We start from the raw sequence: 22,462 nt of genomic DNA, 5'->3' as shown, positions 1-22,462 counted from the left end.
TTTTCTGTGGACTAACTTTTATTTTTCCTCATTGTGATATCCTCCTGCTTCTTTGCACATCTGATAATTGGATGCTAGACATTGTGAATTTTATTTTGTTGTGTGTTGGATATTATTGTATTCTAGAAAACATTTTAAGTTATTTGGAAGCAATTTAATTCAGTTGTCTTGCCTTAAAGGTTTTTAGATGGAGTCTAAAACCTTTAGCAGCCATTAGCTTAAGCCCAATTTTATTCCATTATTGAGATAATTACCCCTTTGAGTACTGTACCTGGTCTTCTGTGAATTAGAGCTTTTCTCTTTCTTGGTGGTAGGAACACAGACTATTCACGGTTGTAAGCCTTGGGGAGTATTTTCTTTGCCCCTTTCTGGTTGTTCTTTTAAAGGCCTTAGTTTCCTTACATGAAACTGATGAATACTCAGGTGAAAACTGGAGTGGGGCCCTCTGCAGGCTCAGGAGCTCACTCTCTCTGAGCAGGTCCCCTTGTTTGGTGCTCTGTTCTGCAAACTCTAGACACCTTAGTCTGCCTACACTCAGTACTCTGTTTTCTCATCTGTGAGACTCTGAGCTCTACTTGGATTCCCTCTTTCTTATTGTAGCTTAGAAACTCATTCCAGACAGTAAGCTGGGCCAAACTCATTTCTCTTTGTTTCTCTTCTCTCAGAACGTACTGTCCTTCGTTGCCTGAAGTCCAGTGTCTGAAAACTGTTATTTCATGTATTTTGTCTTTTTGTTGTTTTTAAATATGTGCTTCAGTATTAACATGTTGAACAGTGAAGTATAGCAGAAAGTCTAATACCTATTATAGTTTCAAAGTACTGACATGTGTAAAGTGTTTTGAGATAGCTTCACCACTGTTATTTGATATATTTATGATTTCTTTAGGTTTTAGAGTTGAAGGTACTAGTGGTGTAACTGTGATTTGTTACCTGCATTCATAATTAGAAGAATGCTTCATTTTAGTTAACTACTGAATATATATTTTTTCATTGAAAGTTATGAAATTCCTGAATTCTGCCAATGGGTCCTATGTTAAGATGCACTGTTTCAAAGGCAAAGAATATTTTAAGAAATTCTGACCAGAGATCAAAGAGATGCTTTTTTCTTCTCCAGGTCCTAATTCATTCTTTTTTTTCCCCCTAGTTCATTCTTTTGACAAAGGAGTAAGCAAGGATTTGGAACTTCAAAAGCATCTTTCATAAAAAACCTCTCATTATTAATTAATAATAAATGTGAATTATAGTGACTGATTCCTTAGAATTCTCTGAGTGATGTTTCTTTTGCTTCAGAAGAGCAAGCAGTGGGATACTCCTTCTGTTGAATGGTTTTGATAAGAGAGGTACAGAGTTCAGCTCTGTGGACCCAGACTGGTCTTGGGTTGAGTTGGCCTGACTTTTTGTTTTATTACCAAGATGGTATTCAGTGATGATGCCCTATTTGAGATCTTATTAGGGACAGTTAATAGTAAGCTTTATTTATTCCTTAATAGAAATTTATATGGTATTTATGGTTAAGTAGCAAGATATGAAGATGATATAAAACATTTTCTGGATTTGTAAGTTTTCTATTTTATGTTGAAGTAAAATGACTAACGTCTCTTGGTACTGTATTTTAGGTACTCTAGTTATTATTTATCAAGTTTTGTCCCAGCTGAAAGAGGTCTATAGGCATGTGTTGTGACTTAAAAGTCTATGATATTCCAAAAATCTCTTGTCATGAGGATTAAAAAAGTTGTTTTTCTTGCCAGAAAACCTAGAAGTGAGTCTGAATGAGGATGATGTTTAATTGAGTATGTGTATTTGTAGATTTATTAGTGAAGAGTAGATATGAGTGAATCTGCTGGCGGCTGCTTATACCATGAATTTGTTTAAAAATAATTTCTCCCCTAAATTCCATGATAATCTGCCTCTTTTGTTTGTATTGTTAGAATAATGTTAAAGGACCTTGATGGATTTTATCTTTAAAAAGATGGAATAAGTTACAGTAGTTGGAATTTAAATCCTTAGTTTGCCAGTTTATAACCAAATAAAAGTTCTTTGCTATGATTTTTTCATCTGTAGAATAAGAAAGATGTTATTCACTAATTCAGTTCAGTTGCTCAGTGTGTCCAACTCTTTGTGACCCCCCTGGACTACAGCAAAGCACCAGGTTTCCCTGTCCATCACCAACTCTTGGAGCTTGCTCAAACTCATATCCATTGAGTCAGTGATGCCATCCAACCATCTCATCCTTGTCGCCCCCTTCTCCTGCCCTCAATCTTTCCCAGCATCAGAGTCTTTTCCAACGAGTGGGCCATCAGGTGGCCAAAGTATTGGAGCTTCAGCATCAGTCCTTCCAATGAATATTCAGGACTGATTTCGTTTAGGATGGACTGGTTTATCTCTTTGCAGTCCAAGGGACTCTAAAGGGTCTTCTTCAGTACCACAGTTCAAAAGCATCAATACTTTGGCTTTCGGCCTTCTTTATGGTCCAGCTCTCACATTCATACATCACTAGTGGAAAAACCATAGCTCTGAATACAGGGACCACTGTCAGCAAAGTAATGTCTCTGCTTTTTAATATGCTGTCTAGATTGGTCATAGCTTTTCTTACAAGGAGCAAGCGTGTTTTAATTTCATGGCTGCAGTCACTATCTGCAGTGATTTTGAAGCCCCCCAAAATAAAATCTCTCACTGTTTCCACTGTTTCCCCATCTATTTGCCATGAATTGATGGGACCAGATGCCATGATCTTAGTTTTTTGAATGTTGTGTTTTAAACCAACTTTTCCATTCTCCTCTTTCACTTTCATCCAGGGCCTCTTTAGTTCCTCTTCGCTTTCTGCCATAATGGTGGTGTCATCTGCATATCTGAGGTTATTGATATTTTTCTTGACAGTTTTCATTCCAGCTTGTGCTTCATCCAGCCCAACATTTCACATGATGTATTCTGCATATAAGTTGAATAAGTAGGGTGAAAATATACAGCCTTGATGACCTCCTCACCCAATTTGGAACCAGTCTGTTGTTCCATGTCCAGTTCTAACTGCAGCTTCTTGACTTGCAAACAGGTTTCTCAGGAGGCAGGTCAGGTGATCTGGTGTTCACATCTCTTGAAGAATTTTCCACAGTTTGTTGTGATCCACACAAAGGCTTTGGTATAGTCAATAAAGCAGAAGTGGATGTTTTTCTGGGACTCTTTTTTTTGATGATCCAGTGGATGTTAGCAGTTTTGTCTCTGGTTCCACTGCCTTTTCTGAATCCAGCTTGAACATCTGGAAGTTCACAGTTAACGTCTGTTGAGCCTGGCTTGGAGAATTTTGAGCATTACTTTGCTGGCATGTGAGATGACTGCAATTGTGTGGCAATTTGAACATTCTTTGGCCTTGTCTGTCTTTGGGATTGGAATGAAAACTGATATTTTCTAGTCCTGTGGCCACTGCTGAGTTTTCCAAATTTGCTGACATATTGAATGCAACAGTTTCACAGCACCATCTTTTAGGACTTGAAATAGCTCAACTGGAATTCCATCATATCCACTAGCTTTGTTTGTAGTGATGCTTCCTAAGGCCCACTTGACTTTACATTCCAGGATGACTGGCTCTAGGTGTCTGTTATTCACTAATAAGAAAGTCATTGATTTTTATTTTTCTTAATATCATATTAAGAATAATTTCATCATAACATTTACTTTCATCCTTGGGATAATCCTTTTTTTGGGAGAGGAGTACATTCTGCCTAGGAACACTTGCCATTCTCTTTCTCTTTTGGGTGTATCAGGAAATCAAGAACTCTTCTTTGCTTTTTGTGATGTTTCTGAGAACAGTCATTTTTTTAGCACCTTAGCTGTATTTTTGGGAGGTAAGTATTATGTTGTTGTTGTTGTTTAAATTAGTGAATGAAGCCCTAAAGAGTGAATTTATTCTTTGTATTTATCAAAATTTATCAAAAGTATATAATAAACTACTCACCGTGTAACACTGTATTAAAGGAGATTGATCCAGTATAATGCATAGAAACTTGAAAGTGGTAATGCTAAATTATTGGTTTCAAATAATAATAACCAGTATATAATTTGTTCATGCTTTATATGTAGAAAGAATCGCGTGTGAGAAACATTTTTATATTATTTAAATTCCTAATTGTTCTTTTGTTTTAATTCTCTTTATTTACTACGACTTTACTTTAATAGGTGCTGAAGATGAAACACGAATAGATATGCAGTATTCTGCTCAGTACAAAGGTCAAGAGCTGTATTCACAGCAAGAGGACGACCAGCCACAGGGATGGGTATCATGGGCCTGGTCATTTGTCCCTGCCATTGTGAATTATGATGATGCCGAGGAAGACTACCTTGGGAATGATCCTACATCAACTACACATCAACAAAAAACACAGACTTTGAAGGATCCTATTGTTTCTGTAGGATTTTATTGTACAAAGGCAACTGTGACTTTCAAAGTAGGTTTTCTTTTTCTTTTTTATTTTAATGTTTACTCTCAACTTTAATGCTTAAATTTTGACTTCTAGTAAGAATCTAGCTTATTTTACATTTAGTAGATGTGAGATGGAGTCTAACTATCCTTGCTTCATAAAATTACATGTCCCCTCATCTGAAATCCCATGGACAGAGGTGCTTAATGGGTTCCAGTCCATAGGGTCCCACAGAGTTGCAAACCACTGAGCATATGCACGTGAGAGGATTCGGCTTGTGATGAATTTCAGGAGTTTAGCTTTTGAGAAGTCAGTGAGGGATTTGGAAAATTAGTGACTAATGATCTAGATGGGAAACCAATAGAGTGCCTGTCTGGAAGCTAAGTGTCATAAATGTTTTATAATGGCCTGAGTAAGTCATCTGTGAGAATGAATTCATTAGATTTGTCAATGTGGAAATTATTGGTGATTTTGACCAGAATGGTGATTTGACACTGGTGGAATCTTAGTTGGAGTTATTTTAAAACAAATGGGAAGACTGCTGGAAATGTAACATGGTGCAGTCACCATGGAAAATCGGCAGTTCCTCAAAAGGTTAAATGAAGAATTATCAATGACCAAACAATTATACTCCTAGCTATATAGTAAAAAGAATTGAGTTCTTTTTAACTTTTGTCAAATTAGAAAATATGAAATAGTTTTAATAAGAAAAATCTTTGTTTGAACTCAAACAAGTAGTTGTACGTGAATCTTCATAAAAGCACTGTTTACAATGGCAAGAAAGTTGAAACAACTTAAATGTCCATTAGACAGATGAAGGAATACTAGTCTTTTCAGAAAATAGTGGCTATTCTCTTTTGATAGTACGCAAAACTTAGTAAGTAGTAACTTGAAAAAAGACTAGTTGTATCTCTAGCTCTCGGAAATTGTCTAGTTCATTGTCAGCATTGGTACATAGTCATCTTAGCAGCAGCAGCATCTATCCATCTACGCATCTGCTTATCTAACTTAGCATTTTTCTAAATTTTGGGATGCTCTTTTAGATTATTTTTCTTTGATTTTATTTGTCTTTGTGGATTTATTTTTTCTATGGATGCACTTTTCTGAAAAAGATAAACTCATGTGTCCAGCCTGTAGAAGTAGTAATACATGTACTGTTCCAGGCAACTGTTAGATACTAGAAACGTAGCAATGAAAAACCATTTCTGCTTTGATGTTTTAAATTTACTTTAGATTGTTTAACTGCTTGATATAAGCTTTTTCAATTAGTAGTAAAGCTGTATAATTTATAACTAGCAGATGGTAGATTAAAAATATTTTAAAATAAGTAGTGTTTGAAGATTTTTCTAATTAAACTTATTCCATATTTTCTCATTTGACAGAGGTCAAAAATGTAGAGAAATTTTCAACAGAAGTTTAGTCATGACTTAATTAATTTAAAAGATTCTTTTTTGGAAGGGGGATAGTTTGGGAAAGAAATGATAAATAATGTAAACGTTACCTCTACTATTTTAACACTATTGTTTATTATTTCTGAATTTTATGAAACAAATTTTGCATCTGAAATTCACTGATTTAGCTTTGTTTAAATTAAAAGGATATGGGCCAATCTGAAAAAAATAAAAATGATAGAACAGACTCTTTAAAAATATAACAGAAAAACAACCGTTGCAAATTGTTGCTAGATGTCTTGCCAGTTTTAGATGATCCAAGTGCAGTTATTTTTATTTTAAGTTTATGAGTGAAGCCAAGGATTGGCTAGTAAAGTACTGTCTTTTCTGGTGACTTTTACATGTTTACTTTTAAATTTGAAATCATTCTGGTAATGTTTCTATTAACTTCACTGATGAGAAGAATTGTATTAAATCGAGTCAGTCAGAATAGACATTTTATATACAAAACTTTTATAGACTTTTTGGGTGTTATTTGTCATTAGTCAATATATCTTTAAAGCACTTTTGTTTCTCTAAGGGAAATATGTTGATATTTAGGAGGAAAACATTAGAATTCATTGTTCAGCTTGGGTTTGAAGAATGTATGGAATTAATCTATGGTTCATAGTTTGGTCAGAAAATAAGGTCATGTTTCTGCATTAGCATTCTGAACAGTTGATATCAATCCAACAAAAATCATGCCAAATTAAACGTAGCATTTAAAAAATAATGTTGAAAATTGTTCTTGTAATGTTTGAGTTCTTTTAATCAATTAATTGCTTTTTTGCTACAATAACTGTAGACAGCTGAACGGCAATCAACTAAAATATTCAATTTTGCTTAAGCATTTTAGATTATAGAACTGTACTTTGAAACAGCAGCATCATGTATACCAGTTCTAGGAGCATCCAAGAAATAAAGCCTTATATAAAAACTTATTGTTGTAAAATTTGACAATAATTTATTGATTCCTAAGGTTTTCAAGAGGTTATCATGCTTAGAATTGTAGCTTTTCAGTTCAATAAGTTCGATATGACATAAAGGTACTTTTAAAAAATGTTATCTTTGATTTTGCATTTAAGTTCGAAGAATATATCCATTTCATAAGAATAAAGGCAACTTTATTAGTCATTAGTAAGCATCAATTATTAGTAAACATGAGCAGAATATGTTTGTTTTTTTAAGTAATATCTTTATTTTGGAATAGTTTTAGATTTACAGGAAAATTCAGAGATGCTTAGTACAGAGAGTTCACATACATTTCCTTGCCCAGTTTACTGTATTATTAATATCTTACACTATCACAGTGCATTTGTCAAAACTAGGAAGCCAGTGTTGGTGTATTACCAGTAAGTTACAGACTTTAATTTCATGACTTTTTTTGTGACATGATCCAAAGCAGGGTACCACATGGTGTTTAGAAAAATTTCTTTTAACAATAATTTCAATTATGTAATTTTTTAGTATGTAGAAATAATATGCTGTGAGTTTCAGGGAAGTGAGCATGCATGCATATATATATATATATATATACATACATATATATATAGTTTTGTTAGCATCTAGGTTAATCCTTGTTATAGAGCAGGCACTCAGTAAATATTTGCATGCTTGAGTGAGTCCGTGGCACATACCATGAGATTACATACTTTGAAAGTAAAGTGCTTGGATCTGTTTCCCTCCTAGAACTAAAAAAGTTTTGTTGAATCTGTGTTTCTTCCCAGCTTTCTTTAAAAGTGCAGATTGGTAGAAATCTTAGAAATGATTGAACTAAAGCTGATTGAATAAATTAGTAAAGATAGAATGAGGTTAAAATATGCATAAATGTTTCACAGAATATATGAACCATTTTATGAGTATGGAACTATTATAGCTACATAGCTTTTGGCTTTTTAAGCAATATTAACAAAAAGGAGTTAAATAAAAGTAAAGTATTTATATTCTCTGTATGATCTTAGTAGACTAGCATATTCAACCTTTATACCATGGATAATCTGTTACAGCTGTTTTTGTTGCACCTGTTTTCCTGCTTAATAATTAAATTTCCCGAATCTTAAAATTGGCCTTATTTCCATCAATTCATCATAATAATGACAGTTTATTGCCATTTAATACTAATTTGACTTACTTAATCTTCTTATATTGTTTCATAGCTTACTGAAATGCAAGCCGAGAGTAGTTATTACAGCCCTCAAAAAGTAAAATCTAAAGAAGTATTATGTTGGGAACAAGAAGGAACTACCGTTGAGGTAATCCATCAACATTGAATGTACTTTCAGAAATCTTTGGAATGGTCTTTAAGGTTAATATTTAATAAATACAGGTTTTTTAAATCATAAATTGTATGTTTAAAATTATATTTATAGCTTTGTATTTCTATTTTGGTGATCAGTACTATTGACTGAAAAAAATATTCTTTACTGAAGATTTTACTGGAATATGCAACATTAGTTTATTCTTTCATTTTTTCATTTGACTTGTGTGTGCTCATAGCTATGTGTGGATTAATTTTCTTCAAGTGCCAGTCATTGAGGATACAAAGGTTTCAGGATACAGAGACAAATTAGATGCTTCTTTTTTTAATCAGGTTTGTAATCTGAGAATAAATTTGGAAAGGTCATAATCCTAAAGATGTCTCAGCTGATTTAGAAATTCTACAAGGAAAGCCTGTAACATTTTTGTTGAAATTCAAGTTCATAATCCTTCTTTTCCTTCTATAGGCCCTTATGATGGGAGAGCCTTTCTTTGATTGCCAGATTGGTTTTGTGGGTTGCAGAGCCACGTGCCTTAAAGGAATTATGGGTGTTAAAGATTTTGAAGAGAATATGAATAGAAGTGAAACCGTAAGTCAAAATCTCCCCGTTTCTCCATTTTTTTTTTTGGATAGAATGCAGGGATAATGAGGTGCTTATTGAAGTGTTTAACTATACCAAAAAAAATCTGTGAGGCTGCATATATCTGTGGCTTCAGAGGGGAACTTTACTGTTTTCCCCTGTAAGAAATTATAGAGCTCAGGGGAATTGAGAAAGTTGGTAGTACTTAACACCTGGACAGTAGTTCCAAATTCTTTCCAATTCATAAATGTTTCTTCTTTCTTGTTTATGGCAGCTACTTGGAGTTCCTCTTTGGTTTGTTAAAATGTTCTTTGCCAAAATAGGCAGTGAAGATGGAGACAGCATTCCTTGCCTTTTTACAGGACTTCAAGTTGTAATAATTTCTGTTGACTACTGAATTGGTGTTACAAAACCAACGTTTTATTTTCTTTAACAATTTTCCTCCTGTTCAAAAATTTTGCATTTATTTTCAGGAAGCCTGTTTCTTCGTTTGTGGTGAAAATTTGAGTATAAAAGGTTTGACATACCTCACAAATTCATTGTTTGATTACCGAAGCCCAGAAAATAATGGTACTCGTGCAGAATTTATCTTGGATGCAGCTACACATAAGGTCAGCGCATGTATTTTTGAGCTGAATTCTAGGTTGTGCTGGGGTGGAATCCTTGTGCTTGCCATGTTTCTTTCCCAGTAATCTGTTCTGAATGCTAGTTGTTTATTCAAACATCTAGAATATTTTTATACAGCTTCTGTATCTATTAGTTTATTTATCCATTCCTTACTGTTAAAATAGTCATGGCGGAAAGATGTATAATTATTTCTTTTCATTTCAGTTACTTTTGAAGTATGGGATTAATGAAAAGACGTGAATAATTTCACATTTTACTGTTTGTTTGTCTTAGTCTTATTTGAATTTTTCATATAAGATTATATTAATGTACTTTTTATGAAATAAATTTAAAATTCAAAAAATGTACCAAGAATTAATGTAGTAATTACAGTTTCTACAGACTTAATTTTATAGTTGAAAGTAAAGTATTTAATTTTGACCTGCACAATTAACATACATTTAAAGATATTTTAGTATTTTTTAGTGTTTGAACTGTTTCATATAAGTGTACTGAAATATTAACGATTGAGTCTATTTGAGAGTATATATTAGACAGTTTTGTGATGGTGATAAAGGTTAAGACCATACTGCCCTGCTCCATTGTAGGTATTCATTAACCAGACATTGTTGACAAAGTGGTGAAATTGTCTAGTAGAATTATAGATGTCCTTTTGTGTGGTCTACAATAGAGGTAATACTGCCTTTTTTAGAAGTGAATTCTTTGGGTAACCGCTGTTCTTCTTTATGTTTTGGTAATCTTTTGAGTTGGTACATGTTCTCCATAAGGATGTATGTCTGATTCTTGACCTGTCAGGTTTTTAACCCAGTAGTCTGTTCTATACAATGTGTGTTCTGTTTGCTTTGCTTTGTTGGCAGGAGACATATACTGAGATAGCTGGAATGCAAAGGTTCGGGGCATTTTACATGGATTACCTGTATACAATGGAGAATACCACTGGCAAAGGTACTGGTTTCTTTCCTTTATGTTTGCCTTTGCTTGACCAACAGAAATAGGACTTCTTTAGCATCAATTGGTCCTGGACTAATTGCACTCTGTAACATCAGAGTTATCTTTTGTTACTTTGGGGAATAATTTAATGTCATGTTAGAATTTTCATAGATTCTTAACATTTTTAGTCCTTTCTTTGTGCTGATTGAAAATACTATATTTTGTATTATTAACTAGAATTAGTTTTTAATATGTACCACATATTAAAAATTTTGATACATCAAATTTCATGTTGTCAAAGAGCATGAACATTTCCTTTTCTGTATTTAAGTACATTTTGGAGGTTAAATAGATCCTTTTATTAAAAAAAGAGCTTGTTGCAAACAAAAGTAGAAATATCTTTTTCTAGAAATTATGGACACAGTCTTATTTTATTATGTTTCATTCATTATATTAACAATCAAATGATTTCAGAAATTTAACTGTACTATGTTGTGCTTATTATTCTGACTCTTTTTCATATTGAAAACTTAGTTGAAATAGGGTCACCATATTTTGTTAATTTTTCATATTTTATTACATGATTTCTTTGTGTTAGATGATGAATTAGATATTATGAATGCAAAGAAGAGCAGTGCCTTTCTCGAGAAAGCAATAAGTAGTATTTATGCACTTAAATAAATGATTTGAATGTAGCTTGTTAGAGATAGTATTATAAACAGACAGCTAAAAGAGGTCCAGGTGAGAAGACTTTGTAGAGGAGTTGATCTTGAAGGATTGTTAAGTTTTGTTAGATGAAAACAGAAGGCAAGAGCAGTAATTTTCTGCTTCCTCTTTTCAAAATGGATTTCTAAATGTTGGTGTTCTCATTGGTCAGATCTTGGATTCACTTCTTTCCCTAAACTCTTCCTGAAGTAATCTGATTCTTTTTCATGGATTTGGGTACCTTCTATATGTTGTTGAAGCCCATATTTGTATTTTTGGTCCATACTTACTCTTTAAAATGTAGAATTAAATATATGCCATGCACAATTGACACTTTCACTTCTGTGTCTCATAAATATCTCAGCATTGAATGTCAAAATTGAATCCTTGATACCCTCATGTCCACAGTCAATGGGATTACGAGTTGGATGTGATTGAGTGACTAGCATACACACACACATCCACCTACTACTTTTCTCCTGTTTTCATGGTTCTGTTGCTCTTGCATGCTCAGTCGTGTCTGACTCTGTGACTGTATGGATTGTAGCCCTCCAGGCTCTGTCCGTGGAACTTTGCAGTCAAGAATACTGGAGTGGGTTGCCATTTCCTACTCCAGGAGACCATCCTGACCCGGGGATTGAACCCACATCTCTTGTGTCCCCTGCATTGGCGGGCAGATTCTTTACCAGTGAGCCACCTGGGAAACCCATTTTCGTGGTTTTCTTATTAGAATATTTACCTGCTCTCTTTTAGTTGTGCAAGCCAGAAATCTGAGAATCATCCATCACACTTTCTCTCCTAACATCCAGCCCTTCAGAACATTTCATCACATCTTATCTATAGAATCTCTCTTGAATCTATCTTTTCTTAAGTTCCACCATTAATGCTCTCATCCATTCTTTTATCATCTCTAGATTCTAGCAGCTTTTTCACTGGCTTTCTCTTTCCACTCTTACCCTCCTATGATCCATACTGCAATCAGACTGGTTTAATTCTGTGCTTAAAATTCTCACTGCCTTCGCATTGGTTTATTTAAAAATAAAATTCAAGTAGTTGACCCAGTTTGGTCTTGAGTTACTTGGAAGATAGTGATAATCATTACAGAAGATAGAGACAAAAAAGGAAGATATTTGGAGGAAAGGATGTGTTTTGAGGTACCCGTGGACATTGGTAGAGATGTTTCAGGTTTCTTCCACTACAGCATTGGTATGAAACCGCTGGTAGTCCGAAATGGTATAAAATGAAGAAGCAGTTACCTAACTGCAGACCTTGTTAATGGATGTACAGAATAAATGGAGATAAAGCTCAGATGCTCAGAGACACAGTTCACAGCTATGGTGGCTTGATACTAAGATTCTGAATGATGTAGTTCCTGGGGAAGGAGCTTGCTGGAGCCCCCTCTCCATGCTGGGGCTGCCTGTGAAATGCTTCACTGTGAGACAAATGGTGAATGCTATTTTCACCTTTTTATGTAGAAGTAAAAATTCTCTTCAGATTTCTTTTGATTAGGGGAACAGGTATTAATGTAGAACTTCTGTGAAAGAAAAATGGCCTAAAGCTAACTTTTGAAAAGAAGGGATAATTGTATAAGAAAGTGCAATTCCAAAGTCTCTGTTCTAAGAGCTTGGCAAACTTTTATTGTATTGTAGTTGCCAAAAGTAAGCTGATAGGTTTCTTCTTGTTTAGTGTGGTGTCTTCTGCAGGTGCTGTGTCTTTGGTATTATCTGAGGAGGCGAAGTTTGAGGTAGTCTGCCTTTCAAGTAAAGGAAACCTCACACTGAAAGTTTTATTTGTATATATTTGCTTCTAAAGTTTTTAAAAGATTGACACATGATTTTATATTTACTTAGGATGCATATTTATTTTCTGAGAGACATGCTGGTAGTTTGTTAACTTTAGAATTATTCATTTACTTCATTCCTGTGAATACTATGCATTGTTGTATATCTTAATCTTTAACTTTTTAAACAAAATTTTAGATCATAACATACAAACAGAAAGGTTCTGTACGCTTGTGTACAGAATAGCAAAGAAATATAAGCACCTGTGTTTCCTGCATGAGCCGAGTAACAGGATGATGCCGGTGTTGCGAGCACCCTTTGTGTTCCTCTTCCACCAGGTCTTCTCCTTCCCTCACTGTAGGAAACTGCTGTTCTGAGATTTGTGGTCGTCGTTTTGGTTCACTGCTTACACACTTTCTTAGGTGTGTGAGCAGATAATATTTTTGAGAAAAAATAATAAAAATCCACTGTTAATTTAACTTGTGAATGTCACATGTACATTAAAAATATGTTCTTTCATTCACCCAACAATTTGTTCATTTATTTGTTGCCTGCTTTTTGGTAGCTGCTTTCATGTTTTTTTTTTTTCTCATTGTGAATCTATATTCATTTATAATATAGTGATGGTGATAATAATAGCTAGTATTTGTTGAATGGTTTTAAATGGAAGGCACTCTTCTAGATGTTTTTATGTATATTAGTTTATTTAATCTTTGTAATAACCCTGTAAGGTAGATACCAATATCCCCATTTTCCAGATGAGGAAAAAGCCAGTCCTATACAGATTTCATAACTTGGCCAAGATCACACAGCATATATGTGGGATTTGAACCCAGCTAGTTTAACTCTACAGCTTGCATTTGTCCCTGCTCTGTTCAGATTTCTTCTTTCTTGGATTACTTGAAACAGGAAATTTGTGGAATTTTTAGTATTTATAAACCTAAAGGAAAATATTTTGAATTCTCAAGAGGTTAATTTTGAATTCTTCAGAGAAATATTTTATCTAAATTCCTGATTTGTTGAGACTTGATATTAATTTGTTTCTGTAATTCAAATTTGGCTTCCCTTGTGGCTCAGATGGTAAAGAATCTGTCTGCAATGCAGGAGACCTGGGTTCAATCCTTGGGTTGGGAAGATCCCCTGGAGAAGGGAAAGGCTACCCATTCCAGCATTCTGGCCTGGAGAATTCCGTGGACTATGTAGTCCATGGGGTCTCAGAGTCAGACACGGCTAAGTGACTTTCACTTTCACACCTGAGATGAGAAGATGGAATAGAAGGACGTGTATTCATCTTCTCCTGCAAGAACTCCAAAATTACAACTCGCTGCTGAACAACCATTGACAGGAGAATGTTGTTGCTGCTGCTAAGTCGCTTCAGTTGTGTCCAACTCTGTGTGACCCCATAGACGGCAGCCCACCAGGCTCCCTTGTCCCTGGGATTTTCCAGGCAAGAACACTGGAGTGGGTTGCCATTTCCTTCTCCAATGCATGAAAGTGAAAAATGAAAATGAAGTTGCTCAGTCGTGTCCAACTCCTAGTGACCCCATGGACTGCAGCCTACCAGGCTCCTCTGTCCATGGGATTTTGCAGGCAAGAGTACTGGAGTAGGTTGCCATTGCCTTCTCCGAGGAGAATGTTGGATCCCACCAAAAAAATATACCCCACGTCCAAGGGCAAAGGAGAAGCCTCAACAAGGAGAGGTGAAATCGCATTTAGAATCAAACCCCATATCCACCAGAGATGATTGGAGGGCTCATACGAAATCTTATGTGCACTAGGAAACTCCACAGACACTGAGCCAGACCTGCCTTTGAGTGTTTGACTGTCTCCAGTGGAGGTATGGGTCAGCAGTGGCCTGCCCCAGGGGCAGGAGCCTGGGTGCAGCAGACCTGGGTATGGCATAAGCCCTCTTGGAGGAGGTCGCCATTAACCCCACCATAGAGCCACTGGAACTTATACAGGATTGGGGAAACAGACTCTTGGAGGAAACAAACAAAACTTAGTGCACTCCAGGACCCAGGAGAAGGGAGCAGTGACCCCACAAGAGCCTGACCCAGACTTGCCCGTGAGGGTCCAGGAGTCTCTGGTGGAGGCATGGCTTGGCCGTGGCCTGGTGCAGGGTCAGAGGCACTGAGTGCGCCAGTGCATGCATGGGACCTTTTGAAGGAGGTCTCATTATCTTCATTATTTCCACCATAGTTTGGCCAACACAGCCCCTGCCCATCAACAAAAACTTGGATTAAAGATTTACGCAGCATGGCCCTGCCCATCGGAACAAGACCCAATTTTCCCCTCAGTCAGTGTCTCCCATCAGGAAGCTTCCATAAGCCTTTTAGCCTTAACAGAATGAAAACCACAATCGCAGAAAACTAATCAGATTGATCACATGGACCACAGCCTTGGCTAATTGAATGAAACCATGAGCCATGCTGTGTAGGGCCACCCAAGATGGAAGGGTCCTGATAGAGAGTTCTAATAAAATGTGGTCTGCTGGAGAAGGGAATGGCAAACATTTTAGTATTCTTGCCTTGAGAACCCCATGAACAGTATGAAAAGACAAAAAGATCAGACACTGAAAGTGAACTCCCTAGGTCGGTAGGTGCCCAATATGCTATGGGAGATCAGTGGAGAAGTAACTCCAGAGAAGAGACAGAGTCAAAGCAAAAACATCACCCAGCTGTGGATGTGACTGGTGATGGAAGTAAAGTTCAATGCTCTAAAGAACAATGTTGCATAGGAACCTGGAATGTTAGGTCCATGAATCAAGGCAAATTGGGAGTGGTCAAACAGGAGATGGCAAGAGTGAACCATCGACATTTTAGGAATGATTGAACTAAAATGGGCTGGAATGGGTGAATTTAACTCAGATGACCATTATATCTACTACTGTAGCACAAATTTCTTCTCACTTTTGAAGAAATGAAGTAGCCCTCAGAGTCAACAAAAGAGTCTGAAATACAGTACTTGGGTGCAATCTCAAAAATGACAGAATGATCTCTGTTCACTTCCAAGGCAAACCATTCAATATCACAGTAACCCAGGTCTATGCCCCAACCAGTAATGCTGAAGAAGCTGAAGGTGAATGTTTCTATGAAAACCGACAAGACCGTCTAGAACTAACAAACACCCAAAAAAGATGTCCTTTTCATTATAGGAGACTGGAATGCAAAAGTAGGAAGTCAAGAGATACCTGGAATAACAGGCAAATTTGGCCTTGGAGTACAGAATGCACCAGGGCAAAGTCTAACAGTTTTGCTAAGAGAACACACTGGTCATAGCAAACACCCTCTTCCAGCAACACAAGAGAAGACTCTACACGTGGACATCACTAGATGGTCAATACCGAAATCTGATTATATTCTTTGCAGCCAAAGATGCAGAAGCTCCAAACAGTCAGCAAAAACAAGACTGGGAGCTGACTGTGGCTCAGATCATGAACTCCTTATTGCCAAATTCAGACTTAAATTGAAGAAAGTAGGGAAAACCACTAGACCATTCAGGTATGACTTAAATCCCTTACGATTATACAGTGGAGGTGAGAAATAGATTTAAGGGCCTAGATCTGATAGAGTACCTGAAGAACTATGGATGGAGGTTTGTGACATTGTACAGGAGGCAGTGATCAAGGCCATCCCTAAGAAAAAGAAATGGAAAAAGGGAAAATTGTTGTCTGAGGAGGCCTTACAAATAGCTGAGAAAAGAAGAGAAGCGAAAAACAAAGGAGAAAAGATAAGATTTACCCATCTGAATGCAGAGTTCCAAAGAAGAGCAAGGAGAGATAGGAAAGCCTTCCTCAGTGATTAGTGCAAAGAAATAGAGGAAAACAATAGAATGGGAAAGACTAGAGATCTCTTCAAGAAAATTTAGAGATACCAAAGGAATATTTCCTGCAAAGATGGGCACAATAAAGGACAGAAATGGTATGGACCTAGAACGGAAGCAGAAGATATTAAGAAGAGGTGGCAAGAATACACAGAAGAACTATGCAAAAAGATCTTCATGACCCAGATAACCACGATGGTGTGATAACTCACCTAGAGCCAGACATCCTGGGATGCGAAGTCAAGTGGGCCTTAGGAATCATCACTACATACAAAGCTAGTGGAGGTGATGAAATTCAGTTGAGCTATTTCAACCATAAAAGATGATGCTGTTAAAGTGCTGCACTCAATATGCCAGCCAATTTTTAAAACTCAGCAGTGACTACAGCACTGGAGAAGGTCAGTTTTCATTCCAATCCCAAAGAAAGGCAATGCCAAGGAATGTTCAAATTACCTCACAATTGGATTCATCTCATATGTTCGCAAAGTAATGCTCAAAATTCTCCATGGACAGACTGGCAAGTCCTCTATTATCCTTAGGCTAACTGGGTATTATCTTTACTCTTAACAAGAATACCAAACATTCAGGGGGCTGGAATTACCAAACATATCGAGGTGGGCATGAGTAAAATACCTTGCTGAAAAGATGCAGCTGAAAGTCAGTCACAGTTTTACCTTTTAGATAAGCGACTGGCATCTAAATTTAAACTGCATTGTAGTCAAGTTGCATTATCTGGAAAAAAAAAAAAAAAGAATCCTCTAGACTTCATTGTTTTAGAGACAATCTGATGTCTAAAAGAATGGTCTTCTTATGAAGTGTCAGTTTCAAAAAGAAGCCTAGAAGCTCCTGCAGCACTCAAAAGCAGGATATTTGCCTTGTTTTAGATTATATTGATTTCCAACCAGAGTCCTTCTGATTATCTTCAAGTTGCCTCATCCTAACAGGTAACTCTGGAAATACCTGGTTTATCTATGGAAAGTGATTTCTTTTTTATGTTCATGATAATGTTATTTTCACCTAATTTGTAATGTGATTCAATATTATTTATGTGTATCATAAAATATATTTTAAGATTAACTTCATTTGTTTATTTGTGACATTTCCATTTGTATATAGTCATCTTGTTAAGAATGTATAAATAATAAATATTTTTTGTATGTGGTACTGAAACTAGAGACTGAGCAGGACTCCTTTTTTCTGAAATGAAGGAAATGTACTTTTTAAAAAGTTATTAAAAAGTGGACGTGGATGGAGAATTTTTGTGTTTAACTAAAAGTAGTAAAATGCTAGAAAGTTTTGCTTTCCTATTTTTGTTTGAATAAACATAAGACTCAAGAATTGAAATTACTGTATGTTATCACTTAAAATAGTGAATTTATATTTTATGTAAGTGTGGACATACTAGATAAAAGGAAATACCTATAGGTTGAGCCAAGATTTTCTTTAGAAAACAGCCTTGGTTCCTCTTTGATATATGGGCAGATAAGGGATTGAGGAAGTTGGCTTCCATCCTTGGAGCATGACCATAGTGATTTTATTCTAGAAAAAGTTCAAAGTGGGTAATACCTATTGTTTACTTCCATGGTCATTATAAAACTCTCAAGTCATCTTTGAACATGTAGTTTTAAACAATCAATTTTTCAGTGAAACTTCTAAGATAAAATAGTAGTAAAATGCAACTTCTTCCAGAATCTGACTTCCCAGTCAACATAATAGTTTTGTCTGCAGAATTACTGGGTATAGGCCAGTTAAATGTCTGAGAATAATTTTTCAAGAATTTTAGTTTTATGGCAGATCTTACAACAGTAAATAGATAACAGGAATAATTGTTTTTTAAAGTAACTGGTTTCCTTGTTGATAACATCTCTTCTGCATAAAGAAAAATAGATCAGCAGGTTCTATGTATCTACCTGATGTAGAATTTTCTTAAGGCAGTAAGCTCTAAGCTGAAAAGATAAGAGTAATGTTAAAATACATACTTGATATATCTGATTGATGCTTACAATATTAATATGAATTTTGGCTTCTTGTAGGTTCTGCAAATCAACAAGACTTTTCTTCAGGGAAGAGTGAAGATTTGGGAACAGCTCAGGAAAAGTCTACCAAAAGCCTTGTAATAGGTCCTCTTGATTTTCGCTTGGACAGCAGTGCAGTACACAGAATTTTAAAAATGGTTGTTTGTGCCTTGGAACATGAATATGAACCATACAGTAGACTAAAACCAGGTTTGTTTTGGCTTAATTTTGAATCTCTTGCAAGTTGATTTAATGACACTTCCCTAGTAGCTCAGATGGTAAAGCATCTCACCTGCTATGTAGGAGACCTGGGTTTGATCCCTGGGTCTGGAAGATCCCCTGGAGAAGGAAATGGCAACCCACTCCAGTATTCCTGCCTGGGAAATTTCATGGACAGAGGAGGGTTGCAAAGACACGACTGAGCGACTAACACACACATGCAAATACAAATGATGTATTTAAAATAAGAGCTAATAGAACCTTCATCCAAAGATTAGTGCCTGTAAAATCACATAACACAGTGCCATAAATGCTTGGTATGTTCATGAATTCCTTTTTTGCAGCTTGTTTGAATGTGTGCTCCATGCCAGTCATACTGATGAGTGCTAGGAATGATACCATTCAGTATCACAGTGATCGAAGTCTGACCCAACCACTCATCCTGTTGAACTGTTCTTTAAAGACCTACAAGACCTTTTAGAACTAACACCAAAAAAAGATGTCCTTTTCATCATAGGAAACTGGAATGCAAAAGTAGAAAGTCAAGAATTACCTGGAGTAATGGCACGTTTGGTCTTGAAGTACAAAATGAAGCAGGGCAAAGACTAACAGTTTTGCCAAGAGAATGAACTAATCATAGGAAACACCCTTTTCCAATAACACAAGAGATGACTCTCCACATGGATATCACCAGATGGTCAGTATCGAAATCAGATTGATTATATTCTTTGCAGTGGAAGATGGAGATGTTGTATACAGTCAGCAAATGCAAGACCAGGAGCTGATTGTGGCTTAGATCATGAGTTCCTTATTGCCAAATTCAGACTTAAATTGAAGAAAGTAGGGAAAACCACTTGACCATTCAAGTATGACCTAAATCAAATCACGATTGTATTGTAATTTGTACAGTAGATTGTACAGTATGAAGTGACAAGGAGATTAAAGGGATTGGATCTGATAGAGTGCCTGAAGAACTGTGAATTGAGGTTCATAACATTGTACAGGAGGTGGTGATCAGAACCATCCCTAAGAAAAATGAATGCAAAAAGGCAAAATGGTTGTCTGAGGAGGCCTTACAGATAGCGGAGATGAGTAGAAGAGCAAAAGGCAAAGGAGAAAAGGAAAGAGATATCCATCTGAATGCAGAGTTCCAAAGAATGGCAAGGAGTGATAAGAAAACCTTTCTAAGTGATCTGTGCAAAGAAACAGAGGAAAACAGTATAATGGGAAAGACTAGAGATCTCTTCAAGAAAATTCGAGATACCAAGGGAACATTTCATGTAGAGATGGGCACAATAAAGGACAGAAATGGGATGAGCCTACCAGAAGCAGGAGATATTAAGAAAAGGTGTCAGGAATACACAGAACTATACGAAAGAAAGATCTTAATAACCCAGGTAACCATCATGGTGTGATCACTCACCTTGAGCCAGACACCTTTCAGTATGAAGTCAAGTGGGCCTTAGGAAGCATGACTATATACAAAGCTAGTGGAGGTGATAGCGTTCCAGCTGAGCTATTTAAAATCCTAAAATATGGTGTGAAAGTGCTGCACTCCATATGCCAGCAGATTTGGAAAACTCAGCAGTGGCCACAGGACTGTAAAAGGTCAATTTTCATTCCAATCCCAGAAAAAGGCAGTGCCAAAGAATGTTCAAACTACTGCACAATTGCACTCATCTCACACTCAAAGTAATGCTCAAAATTCTCCAGACTGGGCTTCAACAGTACGTACACAGAGAACTTCCAGATGTTCAAGCTGGAATTTGTAAAGGCAGAGGAACCAAAGATCAAATTGCCAACATCCATTGGATGATAGAAAAGAGAATTCCAGGAAAGCATCTGCTTCATTGACTACACTGAAGGCTTTGACTGTTTGGATCACAACAAATTGTGGAAAATTCTTCAAGAGATGGGTATACCAGACCACCTTACTTGCCCCCTAAGAAATCACCAACTTGATGCACATGAGTTTGGGTGAACTCCGGGAGTTGGTGAACTCGGGGAGGGCTGGCGTGCTGCATTCATGGGGTTGCAAGGAGTTGGACATGACTGAGCGATTGAACTGAACTGAAATGAAGAAATCTGTATGCAGGTCAAGAAGCAACAGTTAGAATGGGACATGGAACAATGGACTGATTCCAAATTGCAAATGAGAATGTCTAAGCTGTGTATTTTCACCCTGTTTAAGTTCTTTGCAGAGTACATCATGTGAAATTCCAGGCTGGATGAAGCACAAGATGGAATCAAGATTGCTGGGAGAAATATCAATAACCTCAGATATGCAGATGACAGCATCCTTAGGGCAGAACGTGAAGAGGAGCTAAAGAGCCTCTTGATGAAAGTGAAAGAGGAGAGTGAAAAAGCTGGCTTAAAAGTCAACATTAAAAAAAACGAAGATCATGGCATCCGGTCCCATTACTTCATGGCAAGTTGGTGGGGAAACCATGGAAAGAATGACAGCCTTTATTTTCTTGGACTCCAAAATCAGATGCAGATGGTGATGGCAGCCATGAAATTAAAAGACACTTTCTCTTTTGAAGAAAAGCTATGACCAAACTAGACAGCATATTAAAAAGCAGAGACATTACTTTGCTGACAGCGTTCCCTGTGGTCAGAGCTATGGTTTTTCCACTAGTCATGTATGAATGTGAGAATTGGACCATAAAGAAGGCTGAATGCCAAAGTATTGATGCCTTTGGACTGTAGTGCTGGAGAAGACTCTTCAGAGTCCCTTGGACGGCAAAGAGATCAAACCAGTCTATCCTAAAAAAAAAAAACCCTAAATATTCATTGGAAGGACTGATGCTGAAGCTGAAGCTCCAATACTTTGGCCACCTGATGTGAAGAGCTGACTTATTAGAAAAGACCCTAATGCTGGGAAAGATTGAAGGCAGGTGGAGAAGGGGATGACAGAGGATGAGATGGTTGGATGGCATCACTGCCTCGATGGACATGAGTTTGAGCAAGCTTCAGAAGCTGATTATGGACAGAGAAGCCTGGCGTACTGCAGTCCATGGGGTCTCAAAGAGCTGGACACTACTGAGCGACTGAACTGAGGATAGTATGTACAGAAAATGGTGTCAACACCAAATGTTGTGGAGGATGTGAAGAAGGCTAGATTACTGATTCATTACTGCTAAGAATGTAAAATGGTGCAGCCACTCCTAAGAACAGTTTGACAGATTTTTAAAAAACTTAACATGCGGCTGCCATGTAGCCAGCAACTGCATTCCTGGGCATTTAACCTAGAGAAATGAAAACTAATGTTCACACAAAAAACAGTATATGATTAATTTTTATCATGTTAAAGCCAACACTGGTAGGTAATCCAGGAGACTAGGGTGACTGTTTGATGATATTGTCTTAGACCCAGAATTCCTTCTATCTTGTTTTCCTGCCATGTGAGGTACACCTCTTCTGCATGCTCAATGTTGCCCCAGCATTACAGTGTCTGATTTTAATCTGTATCAAGTGGGGTAAGAGAAAATATTAGGTATGTAGTTTCATTTAATGACATGGCTCAGTCATCTCATTGACCCAGACTTAGTAGTTGTCCTTGTACCCTGCAGCCAGGGAGGTTGGAAAATAAGTTCTCTAGAAGGAGTCCATCCACTTGACTTAAAATTCAGATTTTTTTTTTTTGTTAAAAGCCATTTGCAGTTTCTTCCACAGTTGGATTAT

General features: G+C 36.6%; 1 protein-coding gene across 2 annotated transcripts in view; it reads left to right on the top strand.

Moving 5' to 3' along the window:
* VPS13B (vacuolar protein sorting 13 homolog B) overlaps positions 1–22,462 on the top strand; it is a 779,806-nt gene that overhangs the window by 68,131 nt on the left and 689,213 nt on the right. For both annotated transcript variants that reach the window (XM_068984062.1, XM_068984063.1), the window contains exons 7-12: positions 4,171–4,439; positions 7,999–8,094; positions 8,566–8,688; positions 9,153–9,290; positions 10,164–10,251; positions 18,578–18,769. In XM_068984062.1, the coding sequence (XP_068840163.1) occupies positions 4,171–4,439; positions 7,999–8,094; positions 8,566–8,688; positions 9,153–9,290; positions 10,164–10,251; positions 18,578–18,769 (906 nt within the window). The remainder of the gene's footprint in view (positions 1–4,170; positions 4,440–7,998; positions 8,095–8,565; positions 8,689–9,152; positions 9,291–10,163; positions 10,252–18,577; positions 18,770–22,462) is intronic.

The sequence above is a fragment of the Capricornis sumatraensis genome, chromosome 11, assembly GCF_032405125.1.
Source record: "Capricornis sumatraensis isolate serow.1 chromosome 11, serow.2, whole genome shotgun sequence".
NCBI classification, from domain to species: Eukaryota; Metazoa; Chordata; class Mammalia; order Artiodactyla; family Bovidae; genus Capricornis; species Capricornis sumatraensis.
This window is presented reverse-complemented; position numbering and strand designations above follow the sequence as displayed.